This window comes from Cavia porcellus, unplaced genomic scaffold, assembly GCF_034190915.1.
Source record: "Cavia porcellus strain 051 isolate PalLab524CR breed Dunkin Hartley unplaced genomic scaffold, mCavPor4.1 scaffold_8, whole genome shotgun sequence".
NCBI classification, from domain to species: Eukaryota; Metazoa; Chordata; class Mammalia; order Rodentia; family Caviidae; genus Cavia; species Cavia porcellus.
In genome coordinates, this window is record NW_026947491.1 from 71,907,762 (window position 1) to 71,928,316 (window position 20,555).

The following is a 20,555-nucleotide window of genomic DNA, read 5'->3' on the forward strand; positions in this document are numbered from 1 at the left end:
AGGTTATGTTCAGTGGTATTATAACAGTTTGTTTCTCACTTCCAGGATGTGACATGACTTTATGTGACACTACCATTCCAACCTGTACAAACAGTCAAAAGTTGACTGTTGGTTATAGCCCTCTTTCTTGCTGTCCACAACACAAATGTGGTGAGTTAATTAATTAAGAAACATGAGTGAGGTTTGTTGCTCATTCAGACTAGTAAATTAGATTATCTTTCTGTCCCTTCAAAGAAATTATATTTGAAAGATTATACAGTTACTTTGCCTCTACCATAAAGATCTTTAAGTTAATTATCATTAAATGTAGGGAGCTAACCTAAGCAATTTCAATTATATAGCTTTTATTTTCTCACTCTGACAAATTTTCAAATAAATTTATTTCTGCAGAATGTGACCCGGTCAAATGCCCCAATATTTCAACACCAGGATGCAGAGAAGATCAATTCATGATTCAAGTTCAACAGGAAGAACCTTGCTGCTTTTCCCCTTTCTGTGGTGGGTATTCTAGAGGTATTTGCAATGACGAAAAGGGACAATCTAGTGAGGGTCTCTGTTGTGAATTCATGGAGTTGATGTTAACCGCTATTCCCATGTTACACTTACAGGAATTAAACTGGAAAAGAACTGTAGAAAAGAAAGTACACCATTTTAAATGACTCTTGACAGTTATAGCCACCAAACCTTCCTCTACCAACTAGAGGCTTTACCACAGGCTTTCTTTAAAGACTAAATCAGAGGAATGATTTATACTAAGAAAGTATAGGACCTCCTGAGAACTTCATTTTGTGTGTATCCTGTGTGAGCTATGATGATCTTGAAAGAGAATTATAGAAACAAAGGGAAATAAATAGAACTAAATATTCTACCTGATGAACTGGGTGTTGAGAAATATAATTGTCTGTTTTCCAACTCTAATGAATGATCATATCAAAGTTTAATGGTTAACATAGGCTTCACATTACCTATGAAAATCGGAACACATCTCCTTCAACCAGTGAAGATTCATTGACTAAAAGTGGAAAAAAAAAAAACCAATGGATTCTGGCTAAATAAAATACAACTCATTATTGGATGAAGTAGGAGCTATGGGGGTTCCAAACTAATCAGAGCAGCCAAACAAACTCAGTGAAGAAGAGAAACCAGCTGCTCTAGATGAAGGTCATTAATGACTGGCCCAGTTCCATCTGTTTCTTGGCCCAGTGTTCCTCGATTTATAATTCAAATTACATTTCAAAAGATTCTGATTAGTCTAATGTAGGTTGTTCTTAGCGCTGTGTTGAGGCAGCTTTATTGACAGTAGCTTAATTTCAGTTGGAACATTTTTCAAGGTTATTGAGGGAGTTATCAATGTTGAGAGAAATACTGAACAGCTCAAAAGAAGTACCTGCAACATTTTTAATCCATAAATTGGACTATAAAAGGGTAGTTAGTAGTCAGTTAAGGAGGCTTTAATCAATCAATATTTTGATTTAATAAGGACAAATTACTCAAGCAATCTAAATGCTCTGCATTTCTGCTAAGATAGTATTGTAGAGGTCACTGTGCTTAAACGAAAAAACAAAACAGTATATTCAGGCAGCATTATTGCTTTACAACTAAAAAGCCGTATTTTCTGTTTCCAATTTTATGAAACATAATGTATTTTATTTTTATTTGATTTGTGCATGGTAACCTAATCTAATAATTGATTTGCCTTTAGCTTAATTGTGACTTGGCTTTTTGTTTCACCTTTAGTTTGTAAATCTTGCACTGAACCGATTCCACTATGTATGGATGGGGAATTTCTCACAGTGGATCTTAACACCACACATTTCTGTTGTCCTCAGTATTACTGTGGTAAGTGTATTTTAACTAACTTAAAATACTTTGATGTGTCAAAAGTGATCAAAATACTTAGATGTTTGCGGGGTTTAGTGAACTGTTGCATCAGATCTTTTCCAGGGCTCTTTACTTGATGTGATGTCCTGGTGTTACCATTATTGATTAAGAAGCATGAGTGATTTTTTTTTATCCTCATCAATTTGTGGCAATATCATAGTGAGAGAGCCATCACTGGGGAGCTGAGAGTCCATCTGTGGCTTAACTGCAGCAGGCTAAATGTTGATAACAAGATATGGCAATTAAATGCAATTTATCTTTATCTGTGTGATTTCTCATTTTAGTCTGTGAGCCAAATCTATGCCCTATACCCTTGCTCCACTGTGCAGAAGATATGAATCTTGTGAAAGAAAATGTGTCTGGTCAATGCTGTCCAACATGGCGATGTGGTAACTAATTTCATACTTTAAGGCTTAATCACAATAAACTGATATATTTTGATCAATGTAAGTGTGCTATTTTTTTCCCTTTTAGAATGTAACTGTGGAAACCTCGTTGTACCAACGTGTGAAGTGGTAAGAATACACATTTTGTTTAACTTTCTTATTGTTTCAGTTGATTTATTCTTCATTTATCTTTTCCATTTCTGAATTCTTCAGCATTAGTGGAATTATCTTTGTTAAATTGTACTGAAGTAGATTAAAATAATTTGGGTTTGATATTACAGAATAGTCAACCTTTCATATTTTACTTCAGAGCGAAATTTATGATACAGCTTTTTTCTAATCAGTGACTAACTCTATTAATCTTAAATTTACTGATAGTCACAGGTCTTAAAATGAAACATAATATTGAAAAATGCTCTTTTAATGCTAAAAGGTATTGCCAGTGATTCTTTAGGAAAACATACTAGTAAGCATGTTTTGTAGGGAAGGAAGGGAATAAACATGTAACTGCTTGTGTCTTCCTAAGAATTGTTTATGAACAAGTAAACCTTATAGAAATTTTGAAGACTTAAATTTTTAAAGTAATAAGCATGACTAATGTGCTGCTTATTTAGTAATGTATCCTACAGCTATAGATCTTATTTTCATTAAATATTTACCATCATGGTATCTTTATCGGGAAAGATAGTATCAGTGAAGACACATCTTCTTTCACAGACATTTTCATTTTTCCATTCCTTCTTAAATAATGTGTGTTCTCAGGGAGCTAATTCAGACTTTCCAGATCAAAACTATATTCTGGGTACTAAATGAGGCACTTTTTAAAAAATTTTATTTAAGGAGTAAAAGAAAAAAAAACAGAAAAAGGGTATAAGTTATACAGAATTTCAGAAAAAATAAAAAGTAGGAAATCACTAGTTAATAGATTACATATTATCATCTTAGAAAGAGTTGTTCAAGTTACAAAATTAAAGCATATAAAGTGGATATTCAAACAGTGAGACTGCAAACAGTTCTGTTTAATGATCCAACAAAACTCAGTAATGTTATTATCTATCTTATACACTTAAATATACATGCAATTATATCCTTTAGAGCACTTTCTTTTCCTCTCTTTTGTACAATGACAATTACACATTTTGGGTTTTATTACTCCCACAGTTTTTATTACTTTTTTTTGAAGAGAATAAACCCAAATGTGACATAACAAAACAGAGTCAGTCAAATAAAATGGATGGACATAATACATACTGTATAAGCAAAAAACAAGGTGATCAACAATAGTTACCATAATGCCTCTTGCTATCTTAAAAAGAATTGCCTATATCATCAGTTATAATAAAGTTGAACAAAACAGTAAAGAACAAAACCAATAAAACCAAAACATTGGCGACATTACAGGACTTCAAAAGAAGATAATAATCAAACCAGTATGGGCGTCATAATGAATCTTACTGTCTTCACAGTTGTTGCCTATACTCTCGAACTTGGTAGTATCAAGCAAAATAGAACAGAGGGAAATCAGTCAAAACAAGATGCTGAGAGCAATACAGGGTTTCAAATCAAGTTAATAGGAAATCAAAGTGGTTGAGTATAATATATCCTGCTATTTTTTATTTTTCCCTTAATTAAAAAGATAAAAATAAAAAAGTAAATAATAAAAAAGGAGATTGAGATAAAAGAGGACATAACAGCAAAACAGCACAGGTCAAAACAATTTAAGCAAAATAGTGTTTCACTACATAAAAGTAGTTACCATAGTGTCTCTTTCCTTGAAATCTTTGAGATTTACTTCATGTACTGGAGCATCAAACATAACAAGACAATGTAAAACCATTCAAGAGAATGATATTATTACAGGGTATTTAGAACCAACTATCAGAAAATGAACAATGGTTTCTGTATAATCTCCTTGTCTATAAAAGTTTTTCTTTATATTATCACATATAATAAAATCCAATAGGATACAACATGTTAAGACCGATGGAGACAGAAGAACAAAAACTTGATGGAACTTCAAAACAAGATGATATTAAATCACCAGTAGCTATTATGATGTCTTGTTTTCTCCAAAATAGCTGTTCCTACCATCCAACCTTCTATGCCTCGTTTCTGTTGAGCTCTTTTTCTGTCATTAGTTGTCAGTTTGTCTGCTTCATTTTGATTTCTGCTCCAATCATTATAGCCTCTCTTCTACTCTTTCTGGAACTTGGTATTTTTCTTTTTTTAGAATGTCCTGCAGTATTCTCTGTAGAGTTGAATTGGTGGCTGCAAATTCCCCTATTTCCTCTTTATCCTGGAAGCACCTTGTTTTTCCATCAATTTCTAGGGACAGTTGTGCAGGATATATCAATCTTGGCTGGAGGTTATTATCTTTCAAAGCTTGAATTATTTCCCCCCACGCTCTTCGTGATTTGATGGTTTGTGCCAAGAAGTCTGCTGTAATTCTGATGGGTGTTCCCTTGTAAGTGATCTTTTTCTTGTCTCTGACAGCTTTTAATATTCTGTTCTTATATTGGATTTCTGGAATTTTGATTATTATATGCCTGGGTGTTGCTCTGTTTGGGTTGTAGGTGGCTGGGGTCCTGTATGCCTCATACACCTGAATGTCTTTACCTTTTGCTAAATTAGGGAAACTCTCCTGGATTATTTCTGTGAATAGCCTTTGTAGTTCATTTGTTTGTGTCCCTACTTCTTTTACGTTCTTAATTCTTAAGTTATAGATACTCTTATCATCTTCAAGCCTTTGTATTATTGCTGTTTGTTTTCTTGTTATTTTTAAGAAGTTTATCATTTCATGCTCCCACCTTGCAAATCTGCCCTCCAATTCAGATAATCTATCCTTAGTTTCTTTCAAGCTGTTATGCCAGCTTTCAATAGAGTTTTTAGTTTCCTGGTAATCTCTTTGAACCTGCTTCACGTATTCTGTTTTTTTCTATTTTCTCCATCAAACAATTCTCCCCTTTTTTTCTGTTCTTCCATTCCACCATCTGTTTTTTCTTGGGCGGTGCTTAGCATTTCTCTAACTATTCTACTTATATCTTGCTTTAGGTCATTAAATACTTCACTGTTGAACTCGTCTATGAGGCTCTGGAGATATCGCTTTATGTCTATTGGTGCCGTGTCTGATATTGCATGTTTTCTGTCCTCATTATCCTTTGCATTTACTTTTCCTGGATCATTGTTCTCAGGATTGGGGGCCGAGGACCCTTTCTTGTTGCTCCCTCTTTCCATACTTTTTGTTCCTTCCATACAAGCATATATAGGAGGCCCAGTTTCTTTCTTTGTTGCTTACAGTTTGTTTGAATCCTCCGGCTAGGTGTTCCCACCCACTGCAGTGTACTAGGGAGACACAGACCTGGGCAGCCTCTGCTGGACCCGCCCCTCCAGGTCAGTCAACTTTCTGAAGGCTTCACTGCTAGGGTGTACCGCCAGGCGCTGGGACCTGGTTTGGGCTAGCCTACTGGGTCTTAGTCCTTGGTGTCACTCAGGTCAGGGCTCCCTACCAATTCTGCTTGAGAGGGGAATATGTGACTAAAGTCACTGCGGTGTCCTGTTCCCCCTAGTCTTCCCCATCCCAGAATGTCCTCTGTTAGAGCCTCCTACTCTATGGAAGGGTCCCCATTCCTCTCACTCACTGCAGGTCAATGCGGGCTCCCCGCCAGTTCCACTCTCAACTCTGTTCACCGGTTCCTGCTCTCAGAGGTTTCGTGTCTCTGTCCCTGGTGTGCTGATTGAGACGCAACAGCGGCGACAGGAAATTCAAATCGCTGCCCAGGTTCCAGCTTCCGCTGAGATTTTATCTGTTCCAGTTATAGCACCAGGATTGCATTTCCAGTTGGTTTCTCTCAGCTTAGTTCATTCCTGTGTCGGCAGGTTATATCTCCCCTTGTTTAGGACTCCTCACACCACACCATTCCTGGATTTTAAGCTGAGTATCTCAGAGAGCCTCCGTAGCTGCCTTAATCTATCTGCCATGTTTTCCTGGAAGTCCAGCACTTTCTAATGTAACAGACTTTCTCTTAGTGTGCCACTGTTTCCATTAAAAAGCATGATTTCAGCATTAGTTTGAAGAGTTATCATCTATGATCTATACAGATGTTAAAGCTTATAGGTAACTTTAATACAAATTTTTCATTTCCTTCTGTATGTGTACTATAAGCACAACCACACAAGGGTGGAATTGTAAAGTCATGTACTTCTCAGATCCTTATAGTTTACATAACATGCTTAGAATATTATCACAGTGTCACAAAGTAAATATTTTCATTCATTTTGTAAGTAAGGAAGTTGAGATCCAAATGATTGAGCTCTTCAGGACTCTAAGAAAACACTGCTTTTCTGTATAGGTGTGTGTGTGTGTGTGTGTGTGTGTGTGTGTGTGTTCCTTATTTTTTTATTTTTGTAGTTTTTAAGTTTTTTCTTAACTCTTTCATTTTCCTTAGAAAATGCAACCAAAACACAACTTGAAACAAGAACTAAAGCAAAGATGAGCCTGCCTTGATTTTGCTTTTGGTCTTACCTTTCTCTAGCTGTGCCTAGATGTCAGTTCAGTGGCTCTAAGGTGATACTGTTTTATTCACATAGACAACAAATGTATTTCAACCTGAAGAAAATTTTTAAAAAAAAATAATAACTTCAGTGAAATCTAATTCATGTACCATACAATTCAGCCTTTCATAGTAGTACTGGGGACTGAAACAGGGCCCTTCCTTTGAGTTACATCTCTAGTCTTTTTATAATTTTTTATTTTGAGAGAGGATCTCACTAAGTCCACTAAGTTGCTCAGGCTGAGCTTGAACTTGCTATCCTCTTGCCTCAGCTCTGGAATTAGAAGTTTGTGCCACACTCCCAGTCCATCTGGCCTTTAAAATGTACAATTCAGTAGTTTTCAGCATGTTCAAGGAATTGTACTACCATCGAAACAATCAATTTAGAACAATTTAATCACTCCAAAAACAAAATGAAAACACTAATTTTCATGGAAACTCCCCAGACCTTAGAAATTAGTAATTTAGTTTACTGCTTTTATATAGATTTATAAATGGTGAATATTTTATAAAATTTGAATCCTATAATCTATAGCCTTGTGTATCGGTTCTTTCTGTTAGCATAAGGTTTTCAAAATTTATCTATGTTGTAATGTGTATTACTACTTCATTATTTTTTATTGTTGAATAACACTTTGTCGTATGGACATAGCTAGATATTAATCCAAAAAAGACAGATGGTCAATAGCAGAGGGAAAAATGTCTAACAACATTAGCCACCAGCTAAATGCAAACCTAAACTTCAGTGAGAGACTACTTCATACCCACTAATGAGACCAATTACAACTGGCATTGGCAAGGATATGGGGACAAAGTTCAGTCCTCACACAGTGCTGGTAACTACATAAAGCATTGTATACGCTTTCCTACATAGCTGTAGTTACTTACAGGGTTAACCCAAGAGTCACCACATAGCCCAGCAATTTCATTTCTAGGTACAGACATGAAAGGAAACTCAAGTCCACACAGAAACTTGTTCTCAAATATTGTAATAGCAAAAAATTAGAAACTACGTAAGTTAATTTTACCACTAAGTTTAAGAAATAGTACTGCTTATGTGGGAGTAAAAATTGTCATCATATTTGATGTCATCTTAAGTATTCTAATAAATACCCAAATCAATTCCTATAGGTGGATTCAGGTATTTATTAGAGTAAAAGCTTAACTAAATTGTTGATAAAATCACAAAACAAAGAAGTATAGAAGGAAAGAATAGATTTAAATTTGAGTAGTGAGAATTGTGACTTTAGCTATTTAGAAATCATGGGTAAGCAATAGAAAAGAATACTAGCTAAATTCTTGCTTATTTTATCTTTGGAATAGCTTGTGCACTGGTAGAAATTGATTTATTATTATTGTTATTAAAAACTCTATTAGAACATTATATTTCCAACGCCATTGGAATAACCTATTGACTGACTCATAAAAATGTCAAATAAATTAACGTTTATATTATAATTTATAAAGCACTGTAAACAGTAAGATATTTGTTTACAAGGAAAAGTGCCTCTTACATAGCTTGTTACTTTGTATTTACTTGAGTTGTGTCGAGTTAAATTCACTTTATCACTGAAATGATATGAAAATTAAAAGCATCCAGGAAAAATTGATTCTTAAAGATTTAGGTCTGTTCCTGCACTTCCTTAGTGGAATCTATACCAGCTCAGCAGGGCAAGGTTTGAGAATCTGCCATAACAATTTACTACCAGGTTAAGGTTGTACTATATATTCTATCTGCCAAGCCCATTACAAGCTCTTTTTAAACAGTGATCTGTTTATCTTTCTCAACAATCCTAAATGGTTGGCAGTGTATTATCTCTTCATGGAGATTGGACTAAGTAACATACACGATCCAACTAATGGAGAGCAGAGTAAAAATTGGGCACAATGAATCTTGTTCTTGAGTAGGTCCTAGTAACCTCTGTACTAGACTTTTCCTGCTCGGCATGGTGTCACAGCCTTGGTGGGGAACAGACATCAGAGCCTGGGGCCAGTGCTGTAGAGCAAATCAAGAGCATTTCCACCCAATGAAAGTTTCCAAAGATGGGAAGCATTGTTTTATTTCGTTTCCCTAGAAGCTCAGAGTCTAGCAATATTTTTCAGTTAAGATAAATGTCAAAGAACATTTATTTATTTTCTCTCATTTAATAAATAAAGAAATTAAAGTTTAAAGAGACTGAGTGATCCACAATTTTTTATTGCGAATTTTTCCTCCTGGAATTACTAATTAGTGAATGTTGGTTAAGTAAGATTAGCCCCCAAAATATTTGTTAATGTGACTAGCTATATGGAAAGGAACATATTAGATATTATAATATGTATTTTTTCATTTTCTGTAATAAGCTATGTATCATATAAAAAATAATTTCTTTCTAACAGGGAGAATTTACTACAGTAGACCAAAACTTTCAGAGTGACTGTGGATGTGTACAGTATCTTTGTGGTAATTATTTCTAGAAACTTTTAAATAATAAATGAATATTTTGTTATCTATTTTTCACTATTAATAAATTCAGAATGGTTTTGAGGGGTATAAATATTGAGGCATCATCAATGTTTTTTTGTCTTTTTCATTTTTATCAGTACCAGGGACCGAACTCATGACTGCCTGCTTGCAAGGCAGGCTTATGCCGCTGAGCTAAATCTCCAGCCCCAGCATCATCAATTTTTAAGTAAAAATATACTACTACTTTTCTTATGTATCTCAAACTGTTCTGAAAAAAGTGATAATGGGACAAAAAATGAAATTTTTTAGAGAACTAACAGAATTTTTAAACTTATGAGAGCATTCTTTTTAATGTCTGTATAATTTTTAAAATAGATAATATGTATAAATATAAGGGCTTATTTGTCTATTGTCTGTTAATATTGATAGTTAATTTTTCCATAAAGTAATGATCTTTCATATCAAGTATTAATGAGTTAATAGAAAGCAAAGCTTTTATTCAATGGCTTGAAATTTTTGTATTTTTCCATGAGAGAAAAAGGTCAAGTTCAGTGTTGGAGAAACACGCAGCTTCTGATTTTATCGCTCTCCTGGCCTACTCTAGTATGCTGCTGCTGAAGATATAATAGTGCATTATATCAGCTATCTCCATAACTATGATTTTATATGACTGTTTTGCAACTCTAAAAAATTAAATTACCTCTCTATACTGATAATTAAAATGATGAAATGTTATAGATGCTGTCCTGAAGTGGCTTACTATGATTGAGTTAGATTTTGCTTCTACCCACTTTCTCCTTCAACAGTGATCATATGCTCTCTCACAGGGGGAGCAGCAAGTATTTTGCCTGTTTTCCTGAGATCACCTGTAATAAAATGTAATGGAAGAAGTTAGAACAACTGATTTTACAGATAAATTTTATTACACGTTAAAGCACGAAAATGACATATGTATAAATTCCACTGACTGAATGATATTAAATTCAATATTGTGTTTTCTTGTTGACATTTTTCTATTTTTAGAAAAGGATGATGTGTGTGTGTTTCAAGATGTATCAGTGTTGAATCCTGGACAATCTATGATAAAGTATTTGGAAGGGAACTTCTGTTATACGATAGAGTGTCTGGAAGAAAAAGATAATGATACAGGCTTTCACACTGTGAATTTTACAATGGTGAACTGTTCAAAAACTTGTGATGTTGTAAGTATTCCTTGTAAGTTGTTCCAGCAAGAATGAAAGAGTCTACATTTGATAGCTACCAATTTGAACTAGTAAATATTCTCTGAGACAAAAATATAAACTTGAATAGTTCTTCAACAGTCTGTTATTTTTGATCTATTGTGTATTTCTACCTTCTTAAAATGAGCCTGAGCTTCAGGATTTTATTATTTATGGCTTGACAGCTTGATTGCAGTTGTTATGTGTTTTTATATGTAAAGGTTAACATCTACTATACTTATATTATGGCCATGTAAAGTAACTGTTATTTGAAGCTCCTTAAATTCAGTATTGGACATGTTGTTCAGAGTATTTATTAGAATGTATAATTCTAATACATACATAATTCTATATTAGAATACATAATTATATAGAAAAACCCTCCCAAACTAATTCACCAAGATATTGGTATTGTTTTGTAGTTAACAATATACTGTTATTATATGTAGCACCAGGTGTATACTCCATCTCCGAGTGATTATGATTGTTGTGGTACCTGTAAAAATGTGTCCTGCAAATTTCATATGGAAAACGGCACATCAGTTATATATGCGGTATGATTCCTTGTTTCCTAAAATGTGTTCCTTGCAGAGTAGCTCTCTGTGCTACTTTCTAAAGATGACAACCTTGATTTAATAGTCTTTGAAAAATATCACACAAACACACAGATCTAATCACATCTGCAATATAATACACATAGGACAGAACAGTTATAGCACACAACATACATTAAAGTATTTGATAATTGATATTGTAAAAAACAAATTTATATAGTTTGTCAAGGTAATTTTAGCATAGATTTTAACTTTTTTCCCCAAATGTGAGATATAAGTTGTGGAAAGTCTTTATTTTTATTTATTATGAAAGAAAATCAATGATTTTATGGAACTGCTAATTTTTATTTCAGAAAAACTAGATACTTACTGTGTTTCCTGAATTTGAACATTTTATCTTTGTTGGTACTTGAATTGATAGATCATTTCTAGCTGAGGTTCCTGACAGGTTAAATGAATAGCTCTAAAGCTATTCATCAATTGAAATAGAATCTTAAGAAAATAAACATGGCAAGCTCATCAGTATTTCTTACCAGTTCACAGAAAACCTTCAAGCTAGAATTTCACTATAATTTTGAAGTATAAGTTTTAAAATAAAACTATAGATCAACTGTAAGCAAATAAGTATATAATAATTATGTGATAATTATTTAGGCTAACTTTATTTCTTAATAGAAATTCTGAAATCAAGAATGGAAAGAGTTATATATAAACATTTCTTAAAGGAATAAAAATCCATGTTTTAAAATAACTGTAAGGTATACTGAATTAGAATCATAAGGAATCAGTACTCTTATCTAAATATTTAAAACATTTTCTGGTGATAGGAAGTAGAAAAGACAAACAAATCTCAAGAAAGTAGGCATGGAAGTGGTATGAACGGTTGTTTTTTAATTAGTGAGGAAATGTTAGAATAAGACATTGACACATGGCCAGATTAGGCAATTAATTTAGTAGAAAGAAATACCTATTTCCCCCTTTATTCCGCTGCTTCTTGTATTTCACATTTATATCTCCGCTCTATCTTGGAGCCCAATGCATATGTTAAGCATACATTGTGTGTGTGTGTGTGTGTGTGTGTGTGTGTGTGTGTGTGTATTTCCATTTTTGATAAATGTGAGGACTTTTTTCCAGTGGAACATTTATGTCACAAGAATTTCTCTACATCTTGATTTGAATTTGATTCTATAGAATTTGAGATAGTCTACTTAACAAATGGCAGATTTTATCATATAAAGCTGTAACTTTTGCTTTTATTTTTAGGAGGGGAGTTCCTGGAACTATAATTGCACCACATATGAGTGTGTTAAGACTGACGAAGGGGCTATGATTCTGAACTACAGTATGGTCTGTCCCCCTTTTAATGAGACTGAATGCAAAATGGTTTGTATTTTGTCTTATGTAAGAAAATTCTGTATTGACTGTATTTAAAATTATACTTTTAATATTGTATGGGGTCATATTTCCATTGTGACTTCTTTAACTTAATGAAAATTTTATTTTCTTGCATAGCTAACAGATCTGTTAATATTTCCTTAGTTTACTATTTTGAGTTCTAGGTGATATTCCAAATTTGATTTTTTTTGGTGGGCATCTTGTTACTTCTAGGGTTTAATGCATAGATGTAAACATTACTAAAAATTCTTGGGTCAGCAAGGCTATACTCCCTCTTGAAATAGATTGATAACCTAATCAATTGAGTTAGGTTTTGTTCCCCACCTTAGGTGAGTTTTTAGTGCTTGCTTTGTGAAGTGTCATTTGCCTTAGTTTCTCTGAGCACAGATCACCGGAGAACTGAGTATGACATTAGTTTTGCCCTATAAATTCTGTAAACTCTTAGATCAAAGTCTATTGGGAGAGTAGATATTTTAAAGTGGTACATTTTTTATAAAACCTTTTATAAAAGGTTCTTTTCAGTTTTAATTATTTGGCCAATAATAATCCTTAAAGAGAAGTGATCTTTATTCACTTGTGTTGAGAAATAGCATAGTGTTACTGATTCCCCTCACCACAAGATATACCCTTTGAGTGATGATAGCTAGCTGGTTAAAACTTTTCTAGTCATAGAATTTAAGCTCTGGAACAAAACCTAGATATCATTTTATTTCACACGAGTTTTATAGAGTAAATTAGTTTCTTATTTAAATCGCAGTTAGCAAGTGATGGAAAGCAACTAGTAATTATTATCAGAATTCTAAAAGCTAATCTATAAAATTTTATTAATTTAGCCTTAGGCAAGAGCCACCCTGTGATACTGAATTCTTTTGAATTATAAAATAATAAAGAAAAATTTATGATATTTCAACATTTAATTATATTCCGAAACTCAATCTAATCAATGGGATAAAGATATTGGACAAATTAGGTTTATATTTCTATAGTGAGAGGAAATGACTGGACACAAAATTTTTGACTTTATTTCTTTTCTCTTTTCCTAGAATGAAGGGATTGTAAAGCTTTATAATGAAGGCTGCTGCAAGATCTGTAAGTGGGGACACATTACATAAAATAGTTTCATAGATTAGGTATGATTGTTCATAGCGATTATGGTTTTCTTTTAAGAGTCCATTTCTATGATACAAGGGAAATATAAGTACATTATTTAATGTTTTTGGGTCATGTAGTTGATGGTTTTGTGATTTATTTTTCTTCTATAGTGTACATAAAATATATTTAATTTAGATAAATTTTAATTTCATTATTAGAAATTTACTGTGGCATTTCTCAATAGTTATCGGAGAGGATTTTAATAGATTTTCAATTTTCAAGTGCACTAATATCAAATTTTCTTGGGACATACTGAACTACTCAAAGTTGAAGAGGTTATGGTGATAATGACAATGAAACTCCAAGACAGATAGATTACGGTGCTCTCTAGACTATTTTGACTAAGTCTGTGGTTTGATGATTTTGGAAAATACTCTTTTAATGAATTGTGTTTAAATCCTAAATGTAAAAGTTCTCATGGTTATTTTGATAACTAAAGCTACATGGATATATTTTATATATTTGAATTATAAATTTTATTTCATAGGATTTAAAAATAATTTTAAGGACAGAAAGAGAATAAAATAAAGACATATTTGTATGAACATTTTCTTTTTTAAAAAGTGCTTGATTCATAGCAATACAAATGCAGCAGGTTTTGAGAAATTGGCACAGACAATAGTTTAAACATTATAGATCTTTTAGGAAAAGGGCACAGCACTGTTCCTATTAACAATGTATACCATAAAACTATAAGCCTGGGTTTTTAGATTAAAAATTGTCATATTCTAACATGAGATTTCTGATCTTCATGAAGAGCTTTCCTTAATATGTGAGAGTAGTTTTATCAATTTAGTGCTATAAATTCATATTGAATAGAATACTGAAATATATTAAAATAATGATGCAACATAATTCTGATATCTATACACCCATGGACATAATAACAGCTTCTAAAACAGGACTTCTCCTAAGTCTGCTATGCAATATTTATTCTCCATAAAAATCCAATGAAATGTGTTCTGAAAATACCCTGTGTTTGATGCAGAGAGCTTTATCTGTCGAAGTCAAATCTCTTGTGACTGTGGACTACAGTGATCAAATTTCATTTACATGATGCGTGAAAAGCACATATGTGCTTACTAAAAACGGGAAAAGAGTTCAACATAACCTAGCTTAATACCTAATTTATCATTGTGTTAATTTCCAGGACAGCTGAAACAAAGTACTGTAAAATGAGTGGCTTAAAAGTATTTTTAGTCACAGATCTGGATAGAAATCCACAACAGAAAGATGTTGAGAGTTGATTTCCAGTGTGGGCTGTAGATGGCTGTATGTTCACAGGGGGTTCTCCTGGTATGTGTGTCTGCCTTTAAATGTTCCCCTTTTATGAGGAAACCAATCATATTGGAGTAGAGCCCACCTAGTGATTTCATTTTCATTTGATTACCTCTGTAAAGAACTTGTGTCCAAATATAGTCGCATTCTAATGTTCTAAATTATTTTTGGAAGATGCAGTTCAACCGGTAAGAGTTATATTGCTTTGGTCTTGTGGATATGTAGCATAATATCACTTGTGCATTTTAATTACTGGTTATGTTAGACATATGCTAGTTAAAATTTATGTTCATAAGAAATAAGCGAACTTTCATACAGATGCAAACTAATGTGCACCAAATAATCCTTGTACCATGAACTAAAAGAGTAGAATTTAGCTCTAAAATCTAATATATATATATATAATTTTAATCTTGCATCTTGCTTTCTCTGAGTCTAGTGTGAGATGCAGACACAGTTGCAGTCAAGTTACACTGTTAAAATTCTGGGTTTTGAAACTTATTTTAGTTATTAGACAAGTGAGTGCATTTAGGTTATGTGGGAGCAGATGTGAGGGATGTGCGTCACTAGTTTAGTGAAGTACCATTTATTGTGGCCATACATTGACCCTCTTAGGACTTGTAGACAGTACCACAAATAATCCTCATAGCAGTTCTGGTAGAGAGGTAGAGCTTCCTCCACAGAGGAGGAATATGAGGACTCTGAGAAATTGGTCTCATTAGCCAATAATGGATTCAGGCTTGTCAGTTTCCTGCCCTCATGCTCTTGAAAGTTTTCCAAATTTTGGAAGCTGAAGAACAATCACAACCCATCTGACAAGGAAAGATGTGAAATAACTTCTGCCCTGATGTTAGAGCATCATTTTCTGTGATCTGGGTCACCAAGCTGTGTTCGAGAGATTGTAGAGATTGGGTACTATCGCAGATGCTATAGAAAATGTGTGTCAATAAATTTTCTAAGAGATGAATAAGAAATGACTCCTGGTAACAAGAAATTCACCTAAGAATGAATGAATGCTGTCCCAGCTTCGTTCAGTGAATGAACTGACTTATCAAACAGGTTTTGTTTGATGCTTATATATGCCAGATACCCTTGTAGGTACTGCGACTATAACACAGAATGAAATAATATATAATGCATAGTGAACAATGTCAAGACGTGGTAAAGAATGATGTAAATATAAACTGATGTGTAAGGTGGTGATGATAAGTTTAAAGAAAAATAACACTGAGTAAAAGAGATTGGGAATGACATTAGGTGGGCTGCTAATTTAAGTGGAGGCTCAAGAGTGCCTCTGTGATGAGGAGTTATTTAAGTGGAGACTGTCCTGGGGAAGCCGTCCAGGAAGTAAGGAGGGTTCAAAGTAGAGGAAATCGCAAAATCTCTCTGGCTACGGCACCAGAAATTATGGAAAGAAAATGATTGAAAAGTGAGGGTAGGTACCTTATACACAGGTCATGGTAGATGTGATTTCTTTCTTGATTATTTTTTCTTCCTGGATTTACAGAGCAATAGGCTAAGGAGATAATTAATTATTGGATGAAAGCACCATGAAGCACAAAACAGCCTATGTTCCACAGATTACACTGAGCCATGGGCTGTTCTAAAGTAGAGCAGTCAGAGAAAGGAGGACAGAGCAGAGTAGGAAACTGAGGAGTATCAAAGTGAACTAAGAAGACAGTGGTGGACTGGATCAAATGCTGCTGAGAAGTCAAGTAGGAGGAAATCTGAGATGTGACCTTGAATTTAGTCATTGGGTATCATCTTTCAAGCAATTTTAGCTATTTCTTTTTCAACAAGAGTAGCAACCTGCATCCACTTCACATTGGGAATTCACATAAACATTTATTTTAAACAAGTATTACATGACTAAACTGATTTGAAAATCAGAAATACAATTCCCTCCTTTTACAAACAGCAGAATGATTCAGTGACTTTCAAATGTGAGAAAACAAGGTAGTAACAGAGTGAGGTAAGGGTCTGGTGTTTTGCGTCCACTCAGAAAATACATCTACTACAATACAGTGTAAAATACATTTCTTTAGATCAAGTGATAGTTTATCACACACAGGTGGATTTTATTGTATTATGAATGATTTCAAAGTTTTTTTCATTTAAAATTGTAAAAAGACTTTGCAGGACCATAAAATCATATACTTTGATATGTTTGATAAATACTGCAATTGTATTTTTTTACTATGTTAATGTATAATGAGATCATATGACTTTAAAAATCTCAATTTTTATTTTTTATTATAATATGTTTACAGCATCTTGTAGCTTGCTTCTCCTCTATCCTATCCCTTCTTACCGGGATCCTCTTCTCATCTCCAGAGTCTACTCCCATGTTTCATATCTTTTTATTTATTTTTTTTTTTACTATGTTTTGTTCTTTAAATTACTTATATTTTGAGTATCTCATATTAGAAAAACTATGTGATATTTCATCTTTTGTGTCTTATTTATGTCATGGCATTATTACAAATATTGTCTCAAGATCAATTTATTTTCCTACAAATAACTTTATCTTTCTTTACTGTGCAGTCGTACTTCATTGTGTAACTGTACCATATTTTTATTTTATATATTTTATTATACATACCTTATTTTATTCAATGTATTATTTTACATGCATATATAAACTACACAAATGTTAGCATTATTACACAAATGGATTATTTTTGACTTACGATAATTATTATAAGACAATTAGAAAAAGTCCAAATGATAAGTATAAAGTTAGGAAATGTAAGAATTTAGAAGAAAAAAAGAATATGTTCATAAAATATATAGGAATAGAGTGTTAAATATATTAGTATTGAATTACATTATAGATGAATCAACGTTCAAATTTAAATATATTCAGATATATAATCAAAGAACAATTTTAATGGGCCTTTTGGTGAGTAAATATGTTCTATATTTCATCAGGCAAAAGAGAAGAAAGAATATGCCAGAAAGTGATCATTAGATCAGTCATAAGGAAACAGGATTGTGTAAGCCAAAGCTCTGTAAGTAGAAAAGATATCATTTGTTACATCATGAATTTGTGTATTTACAGAAGTATATCTCACCAACACACAGTACTAACAAATTTGTAAGCCAACATACAATATTTAGCTTTGAGAATACTCTTATATTATTAAAATATTCTATTTATGAAGAAATATGAATTATTCTAGCATAAATAATGATGATAATGATTAATGGTTAATAACTGTAATCCAGAGAGAAGGAAATTAAGCATACTTGACTATATATTTTCTTAACTATGCAATTGAATTCAATGCAGACTGCTCTAATTATGACTTTGAACTCTTTAATATGATTTGTCTAAATGTGTAGTCTACTTAAGCCATGATATAGTACAGAAGGTGACAGAATGATTAGATTATGGTGAATATATTCAATATATCTTTTTAGTTATGTTTGTACATTTCATATTTTGAGTTATATCAGCATTGCTGTGCTGGACATCACCATAGTACAGCCCTTTGACTTAGGTTAGTTAAAATGCAATGTAGTGTTTTCCTCAGTCTTTTACATACAGAAAATTGAGGATTAAAGTGATAATTAAGAAAGTCTTGTTTTCATCTGACTTGTTAGTACAATCGAATAATATTAATTTTTAAAAATTTTAAGATTTTTCTATTATTTTCCTTACAGATAAATGTTGCCTCTTGCGATGGAAAATGCCCATCAGCTACCATATATAACATTAATGTTGAAAGTCACCTAAGATTCTGCAAATGCTGTCGTGAAAATGGAGTACGCAACTTGACTATCCCTCTGTATTGCTCAGGAAATGGCACTGAAATTATGTACACTCTTCAGGAACCTATAGACTGCACTTGCCAGTGGAATTAACTTGTCGGACTCCAGGACCTCTGGCCAGCATCATAATGTCACTATTTAGGCATTTGGCCAGTGTGTACTGTTTAATAACAACTGGACAACTGGAATATAACACTTTAACAGTTGATAAAATATATAGACTTTAGTGGAAAAATTAGATTTATTTTATTTTAGAGAAGCAAATTATTTCAAGTTGTTCAGTTGTAATATTGTTATAATGGCTGCATTATACAAAACTGGAATTTTGTTTACTAAGTAGAAGACTATTTTTCAAAATTCCTTAAATTTTTCTATTTATTTTTTAAATTTTAAAGTCTGCCATACTGTCCAAATTAAGATGCCCTTTTAATATCTTCTACTTCATTTAGAAATGGGCTCAATTAAAATTTGGAATCTATTTAGCCATTGAGTTTTGTGTTTAGAGACATATCATAGAATTTTAAAATTTTAGTTCACTTAAAACTAAATGAATGAAATGTTACTGCAAATTACTTTCATTTGGTGGGTTTAGTAAATCACTAGAGAAGCTGTTTAATTCATACAGTTCACCCCTTGTAACAATATAGTGAAACTAACAAACTTAAATTCTAGAGTACTTTTATTGTAGTCTTATGCTTTTGATTTTAAGCAGTAAATTGTCTGTTATAAAATACTTTATCCTTAGTTTGCATTGTATAGAATTAAAGATTTGAAATTCAAGATGTTTTTTAAAATGCCATACACATAAATACTTATTTCAATAAGTAGAGGGGAAATATAGCTTTGGTTGTTAAATATAGGAGGGAGATCTTGGATATTTATTTTTATATCATTGAAACTATTAAACATGTATTACTATTTAACACTTATGTAGCTGCTTGCTGTCACATTGAAATCTAATTTTTAAGATGTATTAGCATGCTTATTGAAGCCAAAAGTTACTCTGCTGTTAATGTTGCTTTGTCCATGAAGAGTAAAATAAAATTTCTGAATGTATCAATAATTTTACAATGGGATGATGCAGTTTTTAAATACAGTGGATTACTGACATTTGCAAGTAATATTTCCCAAGATCTTTGCAAACTCCCAAATTATTTTCTGCTTTGAGTAAATAATTATTTCCCTCATTTCTTCTCAGTAGAGAATGCTATATTTAGTACAATTGCAAATATCAAAGAAGTTCAACATCAATAATAAAATAGTCAAATAACATTGAAAAACAATGAATCCTAATGAGCTAGGAGACTTAGCTTCCCATATTAATATTTCTACTTCACAATTCTACTTCCCAGAAAGATTGCAGCCTACTAATATTTTGAAACTCCAAGATTACTTAAAAATGGGCAAAGGGATTGATAGTGCATCTATAAAGTCCCAGTGTCTACTGTATATAAAATGATTTATCTTGTTTGAGTTTAATGTATATTTCCTTTAGAAATAAATATATTAATATCTTTGATTGTTAACATATAGATTGAAATAAATATTTTTGTTTAAAATATTATCATTTTGCTTAAGAAAAGACTGTGTACCTCAAATATACTATATCATGTTGTATATTTCCATCCATTTTTGTTTCTACTTTGTGAAATATTTGTTGTTTAATTAAAATATTAAATGATCTTTACGTCTCTTTGTGGAGGAAAACGGAAACATTCTCTTGGAACTTCATAAGTGTCTAGAAAATATAACAAATATGTTTTGAGGTCCTGTCATGTACCTGGCACTATTCTAAACTCAGGAGATACAGGCAAAACAAAACAGATATAGTTCTTGCATTTATGCAATTGTATTCTAGGAAGAAAGCAGACTTTAACTAGTTGTGTAGATGAGAAATTTCAGATAACAATCCCATCTGA

General features: G+C 32.6%; 1 protein-coding gene across 1 annotated transcript in view; it reads left to right on the top strand.

The window, feature by feature from the left end:
• Otogl (otogelin like) overlaps positions 1–20,318 on the top strand; it is a 156,748-nt gene extending 136,430 nt beyond the window's left edge. Inside the window, exons 49-60 of the mRNA XM_063255199.1 lie at positions 46–150; positions 391–498; positions 1,738–1,839; positions 2,166–2,270; positions 2,356–2,396; positions 9,197–9,260; positions 10,287–10,465; positions 10,933–11,037; positions 12,301–12,420; positions 13,476–13,521; positions 17,794–17,873; positions 18,529–20,318. Coding sequence (XP_063111269.1) covers positions 46–150; positions 391–498; positions 1,738–1,839; positions 2,166–2,270; positions 2,356–2,396; positions 9,197–9,260; positions 10,287–10,465; positions 10,933–11,037; positions 12,301–12,420; positions 13,476–13,521; positions 17,794–17,873; positions 18,529–18,729 — 1,256 coding nt within the window. The 3' untranslated portion in view covers positions 18,730–20,318. The remainder of the gene's footprint in view (positions 1–45; positions 151–390; positions 499–1,737; positions 1,840–2,165; positions 2,271–2,355; positions 2,397–9,196; positions 9,261–10,286; positions 10,466–10,932; positions 11,038–12,300; positions 12,421–13,475; positions 13,522–17,793; positions 17,874–18,528) is intronic.
• Positions 20,319–20,555: the final 237 nt, after the last annotated feature.